General features: G+C 40.6%; 1 protein-coding gene across 4 annotated transcripts in view; it reads left to right on the top strand.

Annotated features, from left to right (window-relative positions):
- LOC143933845 (uncharacterized) overlaps positions 1-19,977 on the top strand; it is an 84,150-nt gene extending 64,173 nt beyond the window's left edge. For 3 of the 4 annotated variants that reach the window (XM_077456918.1, XM_077456920.1, XM_077456921.1), the window contains exons 2-3: positions 3,923-3,951; positions 17,382-19,977. In XM_077456918.1, the coding sequence (XP_077313044.1) occupies positions 3,923-3,951; positions 17,382-17,726 (374 nt within the window). In that variant the 3' untranslated portion in view covers positions 17,727-19,977. Of the gene's footprint in view, positions 1-3,922; positions 3,952-9,258; positions 9,297-17,381 lie in introns of all 4 variants that reach the window. The other variant, XM_077456919.1, reaches the window with a different exon arrangement.
- Positions 19,978-20,251: the final 274 nt, after the last annotated feature.

Below are 20,251 nucleotides of genomic sequence, written 5' to 3'. Positions count from 1 at the left end.
TGGCCAAAGCATGCAGCTCAGGTGCATGCTTTGGCCAATCACCATACAGCAATGCACTGCAATCTCTCAGTGCATTATGGGGCATTACGCGGTGCTTGAATTTGCCATGAACACCCCATATTATTCGCTGTTTGGTGAACGGGCGAACACCCGATGTTCGACCCGAACATCATGCTCACCCCTAATCCACAATATTGTGTATTCTTCAGCACAAGCAATCAAAAGGCATTCTGTGTGCACAAACTCTAAATCTACATGTGGTCTATACAGTGGGGAAAATAATTATTTAAAGAAATGAAGGGTCTATAATTTTTATCATAGGTGTATTTTAAATGATAGAGACAGAATATCTAACAAAAATCCAGAAAAATACACAAGATACAAATGTTATAAATTGAGTTGCCATTTAGTAAGTAAAATAAGTATTTGATCCCCAAGCAAAACATGACTTAGTACTTTGTGGAGAAAACCTTGTTGGCAAGCAAAGATGTAAGACGTTTCTTGTATTTAGTAACCAGGTTTGCACACATTTCAGTTGGGATTTCGTTCTGCTCTTTTTTACAGATCTTCTTTAAATCCTTAAGATTTCTTTGCTGTCGCTTGGCAACTTGAAGTTTCAGCTCCCTCCATAAATTTTCTATAAGATTAAGGTCTGGAGACTGGCTAGGCCACTCCATGACCTTAATGTGCTTCTTCTTTAGCCACTCCTTTGTTGCCTTGTATGTTTTGGGTCATTGTCATGTCGTGTTCTGGCTGAGGGCAGAAGGTTCTCATCCAAGATATTACAATACATGGCCCCATCCATTGGTCCCTCAATGCAGTAAAGTTGGTCTGTACCTTTAGCAGAGAAGTGGCCCCGAAGCATAATGTTTTCATCTCCAGGCTTGACTGTGGGGATAGTATTCTTAGGGTCATAGTCAGCATTTTTCTTCCTCCAAACATGGCGAGTCCCCCTCCTCAAGATGGCACATGTACAGTCATGCCAATGAACATCGGAATGATTCAGAGAAGGATTGGGAGAAAGGGCTGTGGTCAGATGAGACCAAAATTAAGCTCTTTGACATTAACTTGACTCTCAATGTTGACTATGGCCCTAAGAACACCATACCTACAGTCAAGCATGGAGGAGCAAACTTTCTCTGCTAAAGGTACAGGCCGACTTTTCCGCATTGAGGGGCAAAGGACGGGGCTATGTATTGTAAAATCTTGGATGAGAACCTTCTCCCCTCCAAACAACATGATGGGTTGTGGATGGGTCTTCCAGCATGACAATGACCCAAAACATACCGCCAAGGCAACAGAGGAGTGGCTGAAGAAGAAGGACATTAAGGTCGTGGAGTGGCCTAGTCAGTCTCCAGACCTTAATCCTATAGAAAATTTATAGAGGGAGCTGAAACTTCAAGTAGCCAAGAAACCTTAAGGTTTTTGAGAAGGTCTGTGAAGAAGAGTGGACCAAAATCCATCCTGATCACCAAGAAACGCGTTACCTCTGTGCTTGCCAACAAGAGTTTCTCCACCAAGTACTAAGTCATGTTTTGCTTTGAGATCAAATAATTATTTTACTCACTGAACGGCAACTCAATTTATAACATTTGTATCATGTGTTTTTTCTGGATTTATGATTGATATTCTGTCTCTATCATTTAAAATACACCTATGATAGAAAAAATTATAGAGCCTTCATTTCTTTTTAAGTGGGCAAACTTAAAAAATCTGCAGGGATCAATAATTTTACCCACTGTAGGTAAATGCTTTTTAAAGCTAAACTCCAGGTTTGGTCTGTATTGCATACTTGCAACCAATGCACCAGCTCCAGCTTGTCCAATGTAAGTATGCATATTTTGAATGTAAGAGGCCACTGGGGAAACTGACAATCACTATACCGTGTTTTCCCGAAAATAAGACCGGGTCTTATATTCATTTTGGCAACAAAAGACACAATAGGGTTTATTTTCTGGGTAGGTCTTATCATGTAATGTGCTGTCTTCTCTCCCCCTCTCCCTCCCTGCCTGTCAGGAATTCCCAGTGTGAACCAAGTTAAATGCTTATAAAATCCTATAATCCACTCTATTACAGTAGTAATTAATGTACAATGTGTGTTTCTGTAATATAATTGTGTCAAATACCCTTGTTACAGCGCCGCTCGGCTCAGTGCCGTGACCCGTGGAGCTCTCTTCCCTGCTCTGGAACACTGCAGAGGGGAGGCGTGGGGGGCTTAGATCCCCCGCTGACAGCTGGTGGGAAAAGAGGAGGAGAGCAGCGGGAGGTTAGCTGACCGCTGAGCGGTGCTGTACCGAAGGTATTTGGCACAATTAGTTTACAGAAACACACACATTGTACATTATATACTACTGTAATAGAGTAGATTCTAGGATTTTACAAGCATTTTAAACTAGGGCTTCTTAGTAGGGCTTATATTGCAGCCCTCCTGAAAATAACAGTAGGTTTCATTTTCAGGGTAGGTCTTATTTTCGAGGAAATACGGTAGTATTCGGCACTACCGCAGTGATAGCCATGATCTTCCAGGCCCTGTGCTGAGTGGGTTCCCCTAAGCACACTGACCACAGGAGGTCAATTGCTCTGCACTGCTGCCATTCAGAGAATGCCTTGTTTTTTTTTAAATTAATACAAGTCATTCTCTGATTGGACATGGTGGAGATCATGATGTCACTGCCCCTCCAGCAAGCTGGACCAATATAATGCCCTGTACACACGGTCAGACTTTTCGATGGAAAATGTGCGATAGGATCTTCTTGTCGCAAAATCCGATCGTGTGTGGGCTCCATCAGACTTTTTCCGTCGGAATTTCCGACACACAAAGTTTGAGAGCAGAATGTAAAATTTTCCGACAACAAAATCCGATCGTTTAAATTCCGATCTTGTGTAGATCCCGACGAACAAAGTGCCACGCATGTTCAGAATAAATTACGAGATGAAAGCTATTGGCTACTGCCCTCTTTATAGTCCCGTCGTACGTGTTCTACGTCACCGCGTTCTGAATTATCGGATTTTCCGTCAACTTTGTGCGACCGTGTGTATGCAAGAAAAGTTTGGGCCAAGATCCATCAGAAAAAATCAGAAGGATTTTGTAGTCGGAATGTCCGACCTTGTGTACAGGGCATAAGAGTGCAAAATGATTACAGCTGGAGAGAACCTATGTAACTATAAACTTTTCTAATCCTTATTCTTGCTATAATATAGTTATAGAAGTTAGTCCAGCATTGTTTTGTTTTTTTTAGCTGTTAGAGAATCACAACCCTCAACATGCTTGCAGTTCTGCTAGTGGAAAACAACAGGTCCTTTATAACACATTAAATAACATAGAACATTAAAAAAAAAGCATTTCTCATTACGTATTTATTTGGTCATCAGCAGTAGTAGGGAGAGGTTTTGGTATGACCACAGACCCCTTAGGTACCAGGCAATTTAGAATGGACCTGAAAAGAAAGAAATACAGATATATATATATATATATATATATATATATATATATATATATATATATATATATATATATATATATATATATATATATAATATACACACACACAGTCAGGTCCATATATATTGGGACATCGACACAATTCTAATCGTTTTGGCTTTATACACCATCACAATGAATTTGAAATTAAACGAACAAGATGTGCTTTAACTGTGTAGACTTTCAGCTTTAATTTGAGGGTATTTACATCCAAATCAGGTGAACGGTGTCGGAATTACAACAGTTTGTATATGTGCCTCCCACTTGTTAAGGGACCAAAAGTAATGGGACAATTGGCTGCTCAGCTGTTCCATGGCCAGGTGTGTGTTATTCCCTCATTATCTCATTTACAAGGAGCAGATATTTATTATATTTATAATCAACTTTTTTTATTTGATATTTAACACAACATACTAACCAAATTTTTTATTTAATTTGCAGGAAACTGTTTCAGCGCAAGAATAAACAAAGTAAGTGAGTTTTCCCAATTTTCAAAAATACAAGGGTTGTCCCAGAAATGATCAGCCTGACTTACAGGAGACATAAGTGTGTGTTAATTTTAGGATATAACACTGTGTGTCTAGAAATGCCAAGAGACAAGCTGTAAGCTTCTTGGTCATGCTAAGTATTTTTACAAATCTACTGGGTAAACCAAGGACCTTAAAATGACAATCTATGAAAAGAAGACAAAAGACATTCATAGAGCCTCAGGGGCTAAGACTCGCAGAGCATAATCCTTCATAGAGTATTGTAAAGAGGCAGACGGTGAAATTTAAGCATGGGAAAATGTGTGTTAAAGATGGCCCTCTGTAAGACATACCATTGGGAACTTACTAGAATAAACTTGGACAAGGTACATGGAAGAATACTGCAAAATAGACACGACATAATATTTAGACATAAAAAAGAAAACTGCTGACTATTGAGTCCCAGAGATCCTGCCTCCAGAGCAGAGGGAAATCAAAACAGGTCTTGCACTGTTTCAAATCAATCTAAATAATTCTGCATAGTTTGCAACAGTGGATGAAAAATGGACATACTACTATGGTTGGTTCTGCAAAGACAGAAAAGTCTAATGCCTTTGCTGAAAAGCTCATGGCATCAGTTTTCAGGGATGTGGAGAGGTTAGTGATGAATGGCGGGATGAATAACTTTGTGAGACCAAACCTTCACTAGAGCATACCATGCTAGACAACTAGAGAAACGTCAACAGACTAAAGATTAAACCCCAAGAAAGTTTGAACAAACAGGAGTTGTTTCACCCAATATCACCATCTGCCATTCATGGATGGGATTTGTTTTTTTTGAAATTTTGTATTGTATTAAATTTTGTATTTTGCATTTTAAAAAGCAAATACAAAATAAAGGGGAGAAACATAAAAATGGAATATAGTATTCCCATAGTAAAGGACATAAAATAGTATATTTACGCTTATACGTGGTTGGGAGTTTTAACTGTGTCAATATCCTCTCCATTTTGAATTCATTTTTTGGATTAGTATCTGTTCCCATATCTAAAGAAAGACTTGTTTTGATGGCTTAATACAACTTTGCCACTCTTGACAAATCTTATTTTTTTTTTGTATAGTAACCCTCCGACTTTCAAAGCATATGATGTTCCTCAGAGGGAGGTTCAGATGACATTTCACCTTAGGGTCTAGTCCTTGGAATAGTGGAACATAGTGAACAGATGGGCACTAGTCCATTTTTGATGTAAGAAATAGTGTTTATTGACTCTTATTCAAAAATCCTGGGAGAGAGGGTTAGGGCAGAGGACTCACATGGACTAAGCAGATTCCAGATAAGGCACAAAAAGTATTTACAGTGTTTAGTTTAGGAACAAGCTTGTACCCATTTTTTTTACCTTCATCTCAAGTCCCCAAATTGGTGCTTTAATTACTTACCTTCCTGCACCCGCAGAGAAAAACGTACTGCTGCTTAGGTGATACATGGGGGGCATTGATCCTAATAGCAACACCACACACTGGAAACTGCAGCATGGTTTCCTGTCCTAATACCACGGCTGCAATTTTTTAAAAAGGTGCAAGGACCTTTACTTGAGTTTTCAGGAGGAACAGCAGCCCAGTCAAATGAATGGGCTGCTGTGCTACATTAGGAAATAAGAGTTGGCAGTACAGCTATAAAAAATGGGGACCTTTTGAGGTATTACGTAGGAAAAAATACCCATCCCTTTGTAGTAAGGCTGAGAACTTTTGGGACAACCTGTAAATATATTCATAAACCAACTACGTAGGTATTTGTAAACTGTGCATTTCGTAGGGCTGAATTACATCCTTTTCTTTCCTTCTGTGTTACTGAAACTATAAAAAGGAATGTTGTTAGTCAGGTTATTTTTGTATTTATAACAGCGTGGAATGTGTTGTTGCCATACAATTTAGTATGATAATACTGAATCTTACTTTTGAGTATGTTTTAAAGTGTTCAGTGAGTTGACTTTATATTTCTATATAAACTGGACGATAACAATAGTTACAGCAGGTTAGAAAGCTGCTTGCTGCGTAAAATGTGGTGCTATAAGGATTTTAGTAGCTACAAATTCTTAAGACATTTGCAGCTACTGAACAATTTCACAAATTCACAAACTATTCATGAAACTATTTCAGAGGGAGTTAAAGTGCATCTAAAGCAGAAACCTTTTTTTCTCATCTTTTGACCCATTGGGGAGATTTCCCTTTTACTTCCTGTCTTATGTGATCCAACAGGAAGTGAGAAGAAGTGTGTAGCAATAGTCATCAGAACAAGTGTCCTCATTGGACAAATTCTTTCTCTCTTTTTTTTGGCTTACATTTTTTGATTCTGCTGACAGCACTGCAAGTTTTGTCCCTTGCTTTCAGCCATGGTGACAGTGGCCATCAGCACAAACAGTGAATATCCTGAGCAGGATAAAAAAAAAACTAAGAACGAAAAGAAAGCAATACAAACCTAACAGCGGTTGTAACCTTTCAGTACTCTTAAAAAATGTTTTGGCTTTCGATATACTTTAACTACATCCTACAGTGAGCAGCCAATTGATTATCTACTTTATACCACCATGTAACAGAGGAAATGTATCTCTCTACCTCCAACAGCTTGATTGGGAATAAAAGTAAGACCCTCATCTTGTTTACACTATTGGATCAACTGTGATTGCCCTTGTATGTTTAAACTCCATGAGCTATTTTGGAGATACAGTATATTTTGCAGGTTTTAGGCTGGGCTTACACTATTGCAAATTGGATGCGGATTTCACCGCATCCAATTTGCATGTCAGGAGATTGTGACCGGTTGACACATCACTGGAGCGAATTGCACAGGCATCTTCTGATCCATTTTAGGTCCAAATTCAGCCAAAAATTCAGACTGAAATTAGACCTGAAACTGTGAACAGGGACGCACTGGACCCCTGCTGGGAGCCATTCCATGCTGCGCTGTGAACCCAATCTAAAGAAGTGCCCACACTGCATGGGTTAACTGCTTGTTTTGTCCAGAGCCACACAGAAAGGCTATACTCACCCTGACATTTGATTCTCTGGAAAACAGAGCTCCCCCACATCCAGTGGGGGACTGTTCCTACTGTTCTCATGTTCAGAGCCAGTCTATGAGTGTGATGATGTCAGGAACAGTCCACTATACAAGACCGCTTGAGTTCTGGGAGCCCCACTGCATGGGGGGCAGAAAAAAAATTCTCTGAGAGTTCTTCTTTAACTAGAAGTTGGCTTTAACCTACAAAATAACGGAAAATGTATTATCAAATACTTACCGTAATTTTCCTTTCCTGATGAACTCCATGGCAGCCTATGTGTGGGTTTACCCTGCCTCCTCTCGAATGCTATAAGACCCCACTCCCATAAATTTGAGCTCACCGCTAGAGACTGCGTTCCGTAATTAGCCAACTCTTGACCAACGGGTGGGACCTCCATCTACCATGGAGCCCATCAGGAAAGAAAAAAGTAAGTATTTGATGATGATTTTCAGTTTTCCTGACAGACTCCATGGCAGCCTACATGTGGGAAATAACCAGCCAGTTCACACGGGTGGGTATGCTGATCAAAGAAAAAAATTTAATTTAACCCGTCAACAGACAAGATTCTTAAACCAAAGTTCACAGAAGATAGAGAAGCAGGCTCTATGCAATAATGTCACATAAAGTTATTAATGGAAGCCTGTGAGGCCACTTTGTCTGGAGCCACATGCCGGGCTGCTGCCCACGAAGCCACCATAGCCCTGGTGGAATGTGCTGTCACTGCCTCTGAAGGAGCTAAGCCCTTAGCCCTATAAACTTGCTGAATAGATTGGACAATCCAGGCCACAATCGTTCTGGTCCAAGCCCGCTTCCCTTTGTTACAGCCAGAGTGCAAGATAAACAGGTAGTCAGAGCGTCTAAAGGAGGAAGTAACTTGCAGGTATTCCCTGAATAATTTGCCTACATCCAGAGGATGCGTTTCAGTGGACCCCTCGGCCCTGAATGTAGGTAGGACAATTTTTGGGTTTTCATGGAATACTGAAGTGACTTTTGGGTTTGAACCGAGCATAAGAATGAGGACCACCTAAGAGAAGCAGACACGCCCCCACCCGACCCACCTGGACAGGCCCAATCTCAAAAAGACTTAGCTGGTTCTCGTCCGCTGGATGCTTGGCTCTTAGCAGATTTTTGGAATGATGTCTGACTTCTGTTCCAATTTCTTCTGAAATCACAGCCGGGCCTGTAGGAGCGTGCTTCCCTTGAACTCTCAGTACTGCGAGCCATCTCCGCCCCACCCTGCACCATAACCCCAAGCCGAAGCTTACTTTAACCTGGGAACTCTGGTGCATGGAGGAGCTGTCGCAAAGTGCCAGAGTGATCCTCAGTATGACAGGGCTCACAGGGATTTAAATATCCCCGCCGTAATGACGTCAGCACCATGTTACCATGCCTGCGCAAGGCCGGCAGAACTCTGGCCGTACCGCGCACATGCAAAACCGCTTTGTCCGAGGATCGTGCATGCGCAGAAGCGCACTGGAGCAGCAACCCAGAAGAGGGAGCCGTGTCCCGGAACGCATCTGCATTCCAGGCACCAAAGAGGGGAGAGAAGAGAAAAGGGGAGAGACACGCACAGGCATAAAATCAAACACTTGCTGCCATGGAGAAATCTTCAGACCTACCAGCTGATCCACTCCTGGGCATAGAGAGGCCGTCCCCACCACCGGACACAGAGGCCTGGAGCCACACACCCACCCATGGCTGGGCCCTGGGCTATCCTGACACTGTTAGAAGATTTGCCCGGCATCAACCTCAATCTATTGGACATCTGTAAATGTAAGTGCATTGATTGTATGTCCAATGAGGAGGACAAAAAATGAATGCAGTCTCTAGGGGGTGAGCTCCATATTATGGGAGTGGGGTCCTATAGCATTGGAGAGGAGGCAGGGTTAACCCACACGTAGGCTGCCATGGAGTCTGTCAGGAAAAAGTAATATTTGCTCTATTTTGTCATATTTGCCATTACATTTTACAGCCACTTTAAGTGCAAATTGTGTGAACAAACCTTTTACTTTAAAGTTTGCTCTACACCTGGCAATATTCAGTTAACTTAAACCAGTTGCAAACCACTGGGAATTGCGAATACAAGCTCAAGCCATTCTATGACTTTGATTGCTTTGCTCTTTCAACAGAAAATGGAAATCAAAAGTTTCAATGCTATATCAATTGCCACATGCTTTACCAAGGGATTACCAAAATGTTAGTATAGCAAAAATTATAAATATCTTTGGATTTATTCAAATTATTCATCTTCTAGGTTTAAATAAAAAGACATCCAAGCACTCCAGTTCAAACGTAAGTAATTAATAATTATTGAACTATAGTTAGATGCTAGATTTGTAAGCAGAATAAATGAGGCTTTGCTTTGTAATGTACATGAGTGTTATTGCTGTTTACATGGTGCGAATAAACAGTTTCTTATATATTCAAACATTAAAGTGTAAGTCCAGCCAAAAACTAACTAAGGCCGCGTACACGCGGGCGGATTGTCTGTCCAACTTAGTCCGCTGAACCGTGTTTCAGCGGACAATCCGCTCGTGTGTGGGCTTCAGCGGACTTTTTCAGCGGACAATCTGACGAACAAAGTCTTACAGAATTTCCGTAAGACAGTCCGTTCAAACTTGGTTTTGTCCGTCCAAACTTGGTTTCAGCGGACAGTCCGCTCGTGTGTAGGCAAGTTGGACGGACTAAGTATGGCGCATGCTCAGAAAGGATTTAAACGGCCGAAGGTTGCATTGCAGTGTATAGGACGTCGTTTTTCTAGTCCCGTCGTACGTGCTGTACACGTCATCGCGCACGCTTTCAGCGGACTGTCTGCTCATCGTGTGTGGTCAAGTCCGTTCATGCAAATTTTGAACGGACTGTCTGTCCGATTGTCTGACGAACTTAGTTGGCCAGACAATCCGCCCGTGTGTACGCGGCCTAACTCTAAACCTGCTCTCGCACATTATAAACCTATTCTATTGCTGTACTTACCTATTCTGCAGCCAATCCAGTCTGGTTTCCAGCAGCGGAAGCTTTGTGTAGGAGAGGACTGAAAATGGCTGTGAAATGGCTGGGAAGTGATGTCCCCCATAGACTTACTGCACTATGGGACTTTCATTGTCGGCTGCCTCTCTGGCACTTGCCTCCACACTGAAGCCACCGCTCACAGCTGATGCTGGGACCAGACCGGATTGGCTTAAGAATAGGTAAATACAGCGATTTTTGCTTTACAGGGTTAAACAGATGACTTTTAGAATGTGGCAGAGAGCAGGTTTAGCATTGGTTTTGTCTGAACTTCTACTTTAAGGGTCTTTCAAACATGTTGCACATTAACATGTTTTATGTCATTTGCAACCTATTCATTTGAATAGGCAGCTAGTGCAACAAAATAGATTAAAAAGAAAAACCTCCCTGCATCTTTTTCTTTCTTATGCAGCAAACCATTAAGCACAATATATATATATATATATATATATATATACTGTATATAGAAAAAAGTAGTAGGTGGGATGCAAATATATTTACCTAGAAAAATGGTGACATGTTCAATACTTCTTTCCCCTGCTATATATATATATATATATATATATATATTAGTGGGGAAAATAAGTATTGAACATGTCACCATTTTTCTAGGTAAATATATTTCAAAAGGTGCTATTGACATGAAATTTTAACCACATGTCGGTAACAACTCATGCAATTCATACATACAAAGAAGTCAAAACAAATAAGTTCAGAAATTAAGTAATGTCTAACAAAATGGAATGACACAGGGAAAGGTATTGCACAAAAAGTATTGAACAATAACATTTGCAGAAAGGTATGGAAAGCCAAGACACCAGCTGAAACCTTTCAGTAATGCCCCATCCACACGTACGCGTAGTGTTTTCAGGCAGAAAGATCTTTTTTTCTGTGGTTTTTACCGCATTTTGATGCAATTTTGGCGCATTTTTGCAGCGATTTTTGTACAGGTCAAAGGGTCACCAATGTGAAATGCGCCCAAATCTGCCTAAAAAAAAAGTTACAGAACTTGTTTGAGCTTCAGGCATTTGGAAGCTTCTGGCTTCAGGCATTTTGGAGTGGAGATGTGAGCCATCGCCATAGAGAATAATTGATTTTTTCCCCTCCAGCAATTTGTAGCTTCAGGCTTCAAGCTACAAAACACTCAGGTGTGGATGGGGCTTAATTAGAAAGAAATCCTGCCCCTTGTCAGTGAAAATTAATATCAGTCTCAACTGATGGCCTATAAAAAAAAAAGTCTCATTACCAAGATGTCACAAAAGAAACATTTAATGATGGGTAAAAGCAAAGAGCTCTCGCAAGACCTTTGCAACCTTAGTGTTGCAAAACATACTGATGGCATTGATTACAGATGAATTTCTAAACTTCGGAATGTTCCAGTGAGCACTGTTGGGGCCATAATCCAGAAGTGGAAAGAACATATTTTCACCTGATAGCGGCCAAGACCAGGTGCACTTCACAAGATTTCTTGCAGAGCAGTGAAAACCATTATCAGTAGAAATGTCCAAGAGCCAAGGCCCACTTGTGGAGAGCTTCAAAAATACCTAGAACTAGCAGGAACAATTGTTTCACAGAAAAACAATAAGTAATGCACCCATCCGCCATGGCCTGTATACAATCTCAACACACAAGACTCCCTTGCTGAGGAAAAAGCATGTTGAAGTTCGTTTAAAGTTTGCGGCACAACATTTAGACAAGCTTGTAAAATACTGGGAAAACATATTTTGGTAAGATCAAAATTGAACGGCTTGGATGCCATAATACACACTATGTTTGGAGGTCAAATGGCACTACACATCACCTCAAAGCACCTCCATACCTCCATATCAGTGAAGTTTGAAGGTGGGAATATCATGGTGTGGGGCTGTTTTTCAGCATACAATACTGGCAAACTTCATATCATTGAAGGAGGGATGAATGGAAAAATGTATCAAGACATTGTTGATATAAATCTGCTACCATCTACCAGGATGATGAAGATGAAATGAAGGTGGACATTCAGCAAGCCAATGATCCCAAACTCAAAGCCAAGCAAACTCAAAATTGATTTCAAAGAGAGAAAATACAGCTGCTAGAATGGTCCAGCCAATCACCTGACTTGAATCCAATAGTAAATCTATGGAAAGAACTAAAGATCAGAGTTCATAGAAGAGGCCCCGGTACCGTCTTGTAGACTGTTTGTGTGGAAAAATGGGCCAAAATCACTCCTGAGTAATGCATGCAACTAGTTTCTCCATACAGGAGGCGTCTTGTAGTTCTCTGTACGAAGTATTAAATATTTAAACATTTAGCGCGTTCAATACTTTTTCCTTGTCATTCCATTTTATTTTTTATCTCAAAACGGATTTTATTGGTACAAAGATACACAAAGTCCATCACAGAATCAGCACAATATACATGTTCAAGCAGCATACAGATAAAGGCACTTTTCACTTAGCAATGTCATGCACCACAATTGTTATAAGTTATCTCCCTATTTTAACAGCATACCACATGTAAAAATCAGTACGGTTCATTCGGGCCACAACCCCTGTGCCACCTGGCCTGCCCTTACCACGTCTGGTGTTGTATCTCTATAACGCCATATTCCCCGTTATAGCTCCCCTTACACTTCCTAAATAAACAACCTACCCATAACTAGCTCCAGGGGTGACAGCCCGGGGGTATCAAGCCAGGGACCCCATAGTCGTTCAAATCTTCCCGCCCGGCCCCTGTGTTGATAAATGTACTTTTCCATGCTTAACATGTTCCCCATCTGAGTTATCCATTCCTTCAACCTCGGGGGGGTCCATTCCATTTTATTACACATAACTTCATTTCTGAACTTATTTGTTTTGGTTACTTTGTATGTATGGATTGTAGGGCTGAAACAACTAATCGATTAACTGACAACTAATCGATTATGAAATTAAACGATTACTATTTTCATAAACGATTAATCGGCCAGTAACATAATGGGGTTAAACAAATGAAAATGAGCCCTTTATAGTACAGAAACGCACTACAGTTCGTTTACATGGTTTCCTATGGGACACATTCACATCTATGCTTTTTTCAGCCACTGCGTATTTGGAAAGGGTCAGGAACTTTTTTTTAATGCAAAACAGTACTTTTTTGTCTCGATATACTTCAATGGAGAGGCTGCAGAAAGGCATGTAATGCGTTTTTTGCAGCAATTTGTGTTTTTTAATCTGCCTAACAAATTGGGCAAAAAAAAATGCAAAAACATAAACCGCAGCAAAATCACGTGCCCAAAAATCAAAATGCACAGCAAAACACTGCAGAAACTGATCAAAAGTAAACTGCATAGGTGTGTACCAAGCCTTATACTGACCACACGGATCAATTTTCAGACGAGAATATTCATATGAAAAATCGATTTGATCTCACTAACGATTAGAAAATCAAACGTTCTTAAAATTACATACTTGTTTGTTTTTTAAATAAAAAAAATATGAGCTCTGAGTCTGATATTTACCAGATTCACCTTTAATAGTATATACAGTATATATCCTAATAGTATATACAGTATATATCTCCTCTAATAGTGTATCCAGTATATCTCCTCTAATAGTATATACAGTATATATCTTCTGTCTGTTATTCTCAGAGCGGATTAGATATTTTGCTCCCTAACCATATAGTTGGTTTATATTTACCACTGCATAGAGATATTTAAAAATAAATTGCCTTTTTTTTTAAACTTTACATATTAAAGAGGAAGTAAACCCTGATGGGTTTACTTCCTCTTTTTTTCCCTGCAAAGGTAAAGCATAATGGACTACTATGCATCGCATAGTAGCTCATTATGTGTCACTTACCTGACACAGGAGCCAGCGAAGTCGCCGCTGTCCCCTGTAGTCCGCCGCATCCATGTTGCTTGTGGCGTCTCGCAGCTCCGACGAATCACAGCGGCGCAACCGCGATGACGTCACTCCCGCGCATGCGCACGGGAGTCGCGCCTCGCAGCTCCGCCGCTGTCATACGGCGAAGCCGCGATGACGTCACTCCCGCGCATGCGCACGGGAGTCGACAAATTTGGCAAATCCATTCTTGGATTTACCGCATTTAGTGCGCATGCGCGCCGCTGTCTACGGCGCATGCGCCGTAGACAGCGGTGCCCATTTTCGGGCAAATATCTCCTAAACCATATAGGTTTAGGAGATATTGCTTGGACCTACAGGTAAGCCTTAATCTAGGCTTACCTATAGGTCCAAGTTGTTTGGAAGGGTTTACTTCCTCTTTAACTAAATTATACAACACACTTTTTTTTTAAGGTTATTAACCGATTAATCGATTAATCAAAACAATAATCGGCCAACTAATCAATTATGAAAATAATCGTTAGTTGCAGCCCTAATGGATTGTATGGGTTGTTACCGACATTTGGCGAAAATTTCATGTCAATGTCACGTTTAGAAAATAGATTTTCCTAGAAAAATGGTGGCGTGTTCAATACTTATTTTACCTGCCGTGTGTATGTGTGTATATATATATATATATATATATATATATATATATATATATATATATATATAAATATTCTTATCCCCTTCTGTACATCTGCCGCATTACAGGAAGTACAGAAGTAGAGCAGAGAAAGCTCCCATTGTATCATAGGGCTGGGCTTATTTCTTTACTGGTGTAGATATGTTTTACAGTGTGGGCAGCTTCACACAAATTAGGGGTAGAGGGACACTGTAGGGCCAGGTCATGATTCTAGGTGGGATGTGGGAGTATAGAAAAATCTAAGAAGTGGGCTAAAAGGCTCCGCTGTGTCATTATTAAATCACAGGAATGAGCAGTAGAATAGACAAGCAAGGCCTTGCATGCCCATATTGTGGTAAAAACAGACAGACGAGGACTCTTTTGACACATTTTGCTATAGCATGGGTCTGGGAGGGTAAAAAGGTACAGAGCAAGATGACACATATCCATGTCCCTGGATTTCAGTCATTATTTCCCTTGTGCCTTCATTTTGAGTGGATAAAGGACACAGAAGGAGGAGCCCTAGTGGCTGGCACTACTCTATTAATACTACAGCCCATCACAATATTGTGAAGAAACCTGCAATTTCTTCAGAAATGTTTAATTCAAATTGACTTATAAAATAAAATAAAAACACACTCTTGAGGAGTCAAAAAAGGAAACACAAGTCATGAAATTTGACCTGGGCACATATATACTTGCAGTGTTTACTTATCTCTCTCCAAAGCCTCATGTCCCATGTCTTTCTGCTGCTTCGTTCCTCTGTTATCAGCATGATAACTTCTGACAAGCTCTCCAACACAGGAGATAAAAGCAGCTGGAAATTTGTGTCGTGGAGGAAACTTTGAGACAGATAAGCAGATAGCTGATCTATTCACAGCTCAGCTCTGCAAGTATCTCTTGCCTATGTGGAGTGGGATTGGGTGCCTTACCTCCAACCAACTGTCACACAGCGTATGCCAAGACTCCCCTCCCACTGCTGAAAAAGGAATAAAAATTCTAACAGGATGTTCACTTTCTAAAGAATATATAAAGCTGAAGAAAGCTCATTTGGCTGTACTTCTCCTATGGATCACAATTCGTTTTGAAATACTGTGACCCGTTTTCAGCAGAGAGCAGGCTGAAATCTGCTCTCTGCTTACGTCACCAATGAGTCTGGATCCGCCAGGTGCCTGGATTGACACCTGTCTCAGCCTCACAGCGAGCTGCTGAGGGCCTGAGCCGGCTGCCCCCTCCACAGCCCAGAGCTCAATTGAGTGAGGAGGGAGAAGAGCAAATAGCTGTGATTGACAATCTCCAGCTCTCTGCTCATGGAGCCCTGAAAACCGAGTGATCGGCGGTGTTCGGTGGCTCAGTTCTCAGTGTTAGGGGTATCAGGAGACAGATGCAGCATCGGACCGATGCTGCATCCACCTAGGTAAGTATGAATGAAAAGAAATCCTTTACTTCTCTTTTAAGGAACTTAGGAGGTAGTAAGTTTGTAGAGGAAAAAGTGGAGTTGCAGAAATGTGAAATTATTGTGTACATACTGTATTAATTTTAAAAAACAAGATTTGGAAACACTACATCCCAGTGCCAGTGTAGTTATTTTTTATTGTAGTTCTGAATGTGTGAAATATACAGTAGACCCTCTTTAATGATTATTGAACATAAAAAACATTATAACCATTTATCATTCTGGCTGGTTTGGGGGTCTTGGCCTTGAAAATATGATAAGAATCAGAAAAAGTAGTAGAGAATGGTTAAAACCACTGTCCGTTTGTTTCTTTTTTATATCTGTTTCCCATTGTGGAAATATGTCATCATCTCATTACCCATAGACACAACAGGAACCAAGAGTATTCTCCAAAGTGAGAGAAATGCCCCCTTGAGTTGTCACTGAAACAAGTGTCCCATTGGAATATTTCCCCTCTGTACCTGTTCTAGTGAAAACTTAGTTATGCATTTTACCTCACTTTCAGTTCTAGTGAAAATAGTTAACAGGACAGTAGAAAGCTAAGCAGGCCATACACTGCATGAATTCATTGAGTGGGTGAACCTGTCAGTCGCCTTCCGCTCAACATCTCATTTGAAAAATCAAGGCAGCCGGGGAAGAACTTGTTGGCCAAAAAGCAGCTACAGCTAATTAGATGCAGCTGCTGTTTGGATATTTTTGACAGTTGTTGGAGCTGGCTGTCAAAATACAGTAGGCACAGTCTATTGGTTGGGTTTTTTTTCTTTTGTTAGCTTACCAGCTCAATTTAAAAGAAATATTAGCATACGACCAGTTTAAATCTCCCTATAGGGGACATAGACAGTGATTAAGCCTAAGCCCCCGTACACACGGTCGGAGATTCCGGCAACCAAATCCGTCAGATTAATTCCGACGGATTAATTCCGGAAGAGGTCCAGAAGTGATGTTGCATACACACGGTCGGACTCAGTTGTCGGAAAACATTGTACATAACGTGATGACGTTATTTCGTTACGACGGGACTACGTTCAGGCTAGTAGCCAATAGCCTTGGCCTAGGAATTTGATCTGAGCATGCGTGGCACTTTGTCCGCTGGAGTAGGCTACACATGATCGAAGTATGTCCGATAGGAGCATTTTGTCGGAAAATTTTACCGGCAAGTTGGAAAACTTGGTCCGTCAGATATTCCGATGGAAACAGTCCGATGCAGACCACACACAGTCGGAGGATCCGACAAAACGGTCCGATAGGAAACATTCCGTCGAAATCTCTGACCGTGTGTACAAGGGCTAACATTCAACATCCTGTACAGATCCAAATTAAACACTATATATTAAAATGGAAGTGTTAGTTGCAATATATGCCAACTGGATGTCAACTGCTGAATCATTAACACATTTATTCTAACACTCCTTGCTTTTTTCTCTTAGAAGCCTCCTCCAACAGCTCCAATGTATGACACTGTAGCCAACGACATCCCAGTTTATTCTGTTGTGGACAAATCACGATCAAACCATCCCAAGGTGGAAGAGAATGTGCAGTATGCAGAAATAGAGGTCATACGGCCACCAACCAAAAGATCCCAAAAGAAGCCAGCCATCTTACCAAAGCCTGTAGAGTCTACAGAGTATGCCACCATAAACTTTCATACACATAATGACCCCGCCACAAAGTTCAAGACTCCTCCAGGGCACAACCCTACTACTTATGTCAATACAGCTGCTGAATTAAAGTCACCGCATAAGTACAACTCTGCTAATGGTACTCTTGTCTAACATAATCACTTTTTCTGCAAAGGAAACTCCTGGTACAGAGTCATTGATGTGTTTAAACATCAAACACTGAGACTGTCCTACTATATAGCTCCGTCTACATTGTCAATTTGCTGCGTGAGTGTCACTATTAACACTGTGGAGGTAGGCTGTCTGCCATTTTGTCTTCTTTAAACACCTAACTTGAAATGGACATTTAAAACATAACGAAAGACACTTCTTTGTCTTCTTTTCCACATCGATAAAAATACACCTGGATGCTGAAACTGAATAATGTTTATGGTGGTGTGAGGATTGCTAGCTGATTCTAATGTGTTGTACATCTTATCCATTTCAGTTAAAGCCCAACTCCAGCCAATTTTTTTTTTCTTATAGAATGAAAAATATTAAGGCGGTTATTTCTTTTTGTGATCCCATTGGCCAGATTTTCCATGGCTTCCTGCTCCTGTTATACCTGAACAATTAATGGACGGGGTCGGGGACAGATGGACAGGAAAGCAAGGATAGCAATAAAAACATTATCATGAGTTGTACCCTTGCCAACTGTACTAAATATAATTGTGTTTTTATGTGTCTCAATTGGAGATTTCCCATCACTTCCTGTCTTGTTTTTAACTTGACATGTTAAAGCAGTATAGATGTGTTTTTTTTTTTTCTGCTGACCAGCTGGAAAAGTGTGCTGGGGGATTTTTTTGTATTGCTATGCATATTATTCGACCTATGTACACCTCTACCTTGTTGTACTAGTTACAAATGAATATGTGAGGCTGCCATTGTTGCTATGTTAAGCCTGGTACACACTATGGGTTTTTTCCATTCCAGAATGCCCGTCTGACGGAAGCCAGTCAAACTTCTTCTTCTGTCGGACCGGATGCCATACACATGGGCCGATTGTTGGGCACTACACATGGGCCGATTGTTGGGCCATGCACATGGGCCGAATGTCGGCTGGTTTTTATTGAACCAGCCAATGTCCCCCGGCAATCAGCCCGTGTGTATGGGGCTTAAGTTTTCACTTTTGTTTTAGTAAACTGATTGGAGAGATGTTCCCTGACTTTATGCCCTGTGATGCCCATACAATAAATGAGTAAATGAGTGGTGTGGGACAGCAATAAATGCATTGTCAGAAGTTATAACCCTTTCTAAGTGTACTTGTGGCCCTGTTACATTGCAGAGATTTCTAATGACTTCCTGTTAGGACAAGGAGTGAGGGGCAGAACAGGGAGTATTGGTTACCTGCAGGCCCAGACTGGCAATCTGCTAGAAGATGTTGTGGAATGGAATGGCATAAGTCTAAAACTCAAAGCAGTTCCTACTGATAAAATTTGCTTTGTATTCTCCAAACATTGAGTGCATTGTGGGACAAACATGTACACGTTATAACTCTCATTTGGACACAGATTAAAATTTGGGCCTGTGTCACATGTAAAAGGCTGATATTTTTTCTTACCCACACTGGTTTTGCAGTATGTTTGATCTTTCTCATATCAGACAGCTCATTATAATGTTGAATATAAAGTATATTCCCCTGGCTCCAGCTGGTGGGCCCATGTCAGTCTATAATCTAAACCAGCCTTTCTTAACCTTTTTACCCCAGGGGAACCCTTAAAATAATTTTCAGGTCTTGGGGAACCCATTCATTGGAGGTCAGTGGGAACAATGCCCCTTACTTTGGCGTTCAGTGAGAAGAATGCCCTTTTTTACAGTAGTGGTAAGAATAGCCCCCTTACCGAGAGTTATAAAGATCATTGGTGTCATACCACGGACTCCTCCAAGTGGCATTTGCTCAGATCTATGTAGGTACCATCAAACAGGAGGTAAATCGGCCACAGCTCAAGGAACCCCTAGCCACCTCTGAAGGAACCCTAGGGTTCCACGGAACCTTGGTTGAGAACGGCTGATCTAAATCCTCATAACATATGTTCTATTTTGCACTTTTAAGTGAACCTCTTTCTTATGTTTTATGTTTATATCCCCTGCGTGGGAATTTGTCACCTGGTTCTTCCCTTTTTTTTATATTTCAATAAAAACATTGTACCAGAATATGAAGTATATTGCTATGTTACAGTGATAAATTACTTCACTTTATATCTATATGGTATACAAGTTTCTTGATTCCATTATATGTCATTTTAATCTGAAGCACTTGTATTTATACAATTTTGTTAAAGTGTTTCTGCACACAGCTAAATATCATGTTCTTATGTACAATTGCATATTAAAATACCTTGATTAGTCTTCTCTATTTCAAAAATGACTTCTTTCTAAGCGGTGCCTGTACATGTTTTCCTATAACACATTTCCTATATTTCCCACCATGTTCCACTCAGTGTTCATTTCGTCAACAAAAATATTTTGTCATAGTTTTTGTCAACTGTATGTTTTCAATGATGAAAACTAAAGAAAAGTAAGTTAGAATTAAGTCAATTGACAAAAACTATGATGAAAATTAATTCCAATTTTCATTTAGTCTACTAAAATCTAATGGATTTGTAATGCATCGTTTAAGCATTTCTCTATCATGTCTC

Source organism: Lithobates pipiens, unplaced genomic scaffold (genome assembly GCF_037356315.1).
Source record: "Lithobates pipiens isolate NorthernLeopardFrog02 unplaced genomic scaffold, aLitPip1_a1.2 Scaffold_27, whole genome shotgun sequence".
Lineage (NCBI taxonomy): Eukaryota > Metazoa > Chordata > Amphibia > Anura > Ranidae > Lithobates > Lithobates pipiens.
Note: the sequence above shows the minus strand (reverse complement) of the source record. Positions and strands in the feature narration are given on the sequence as shown.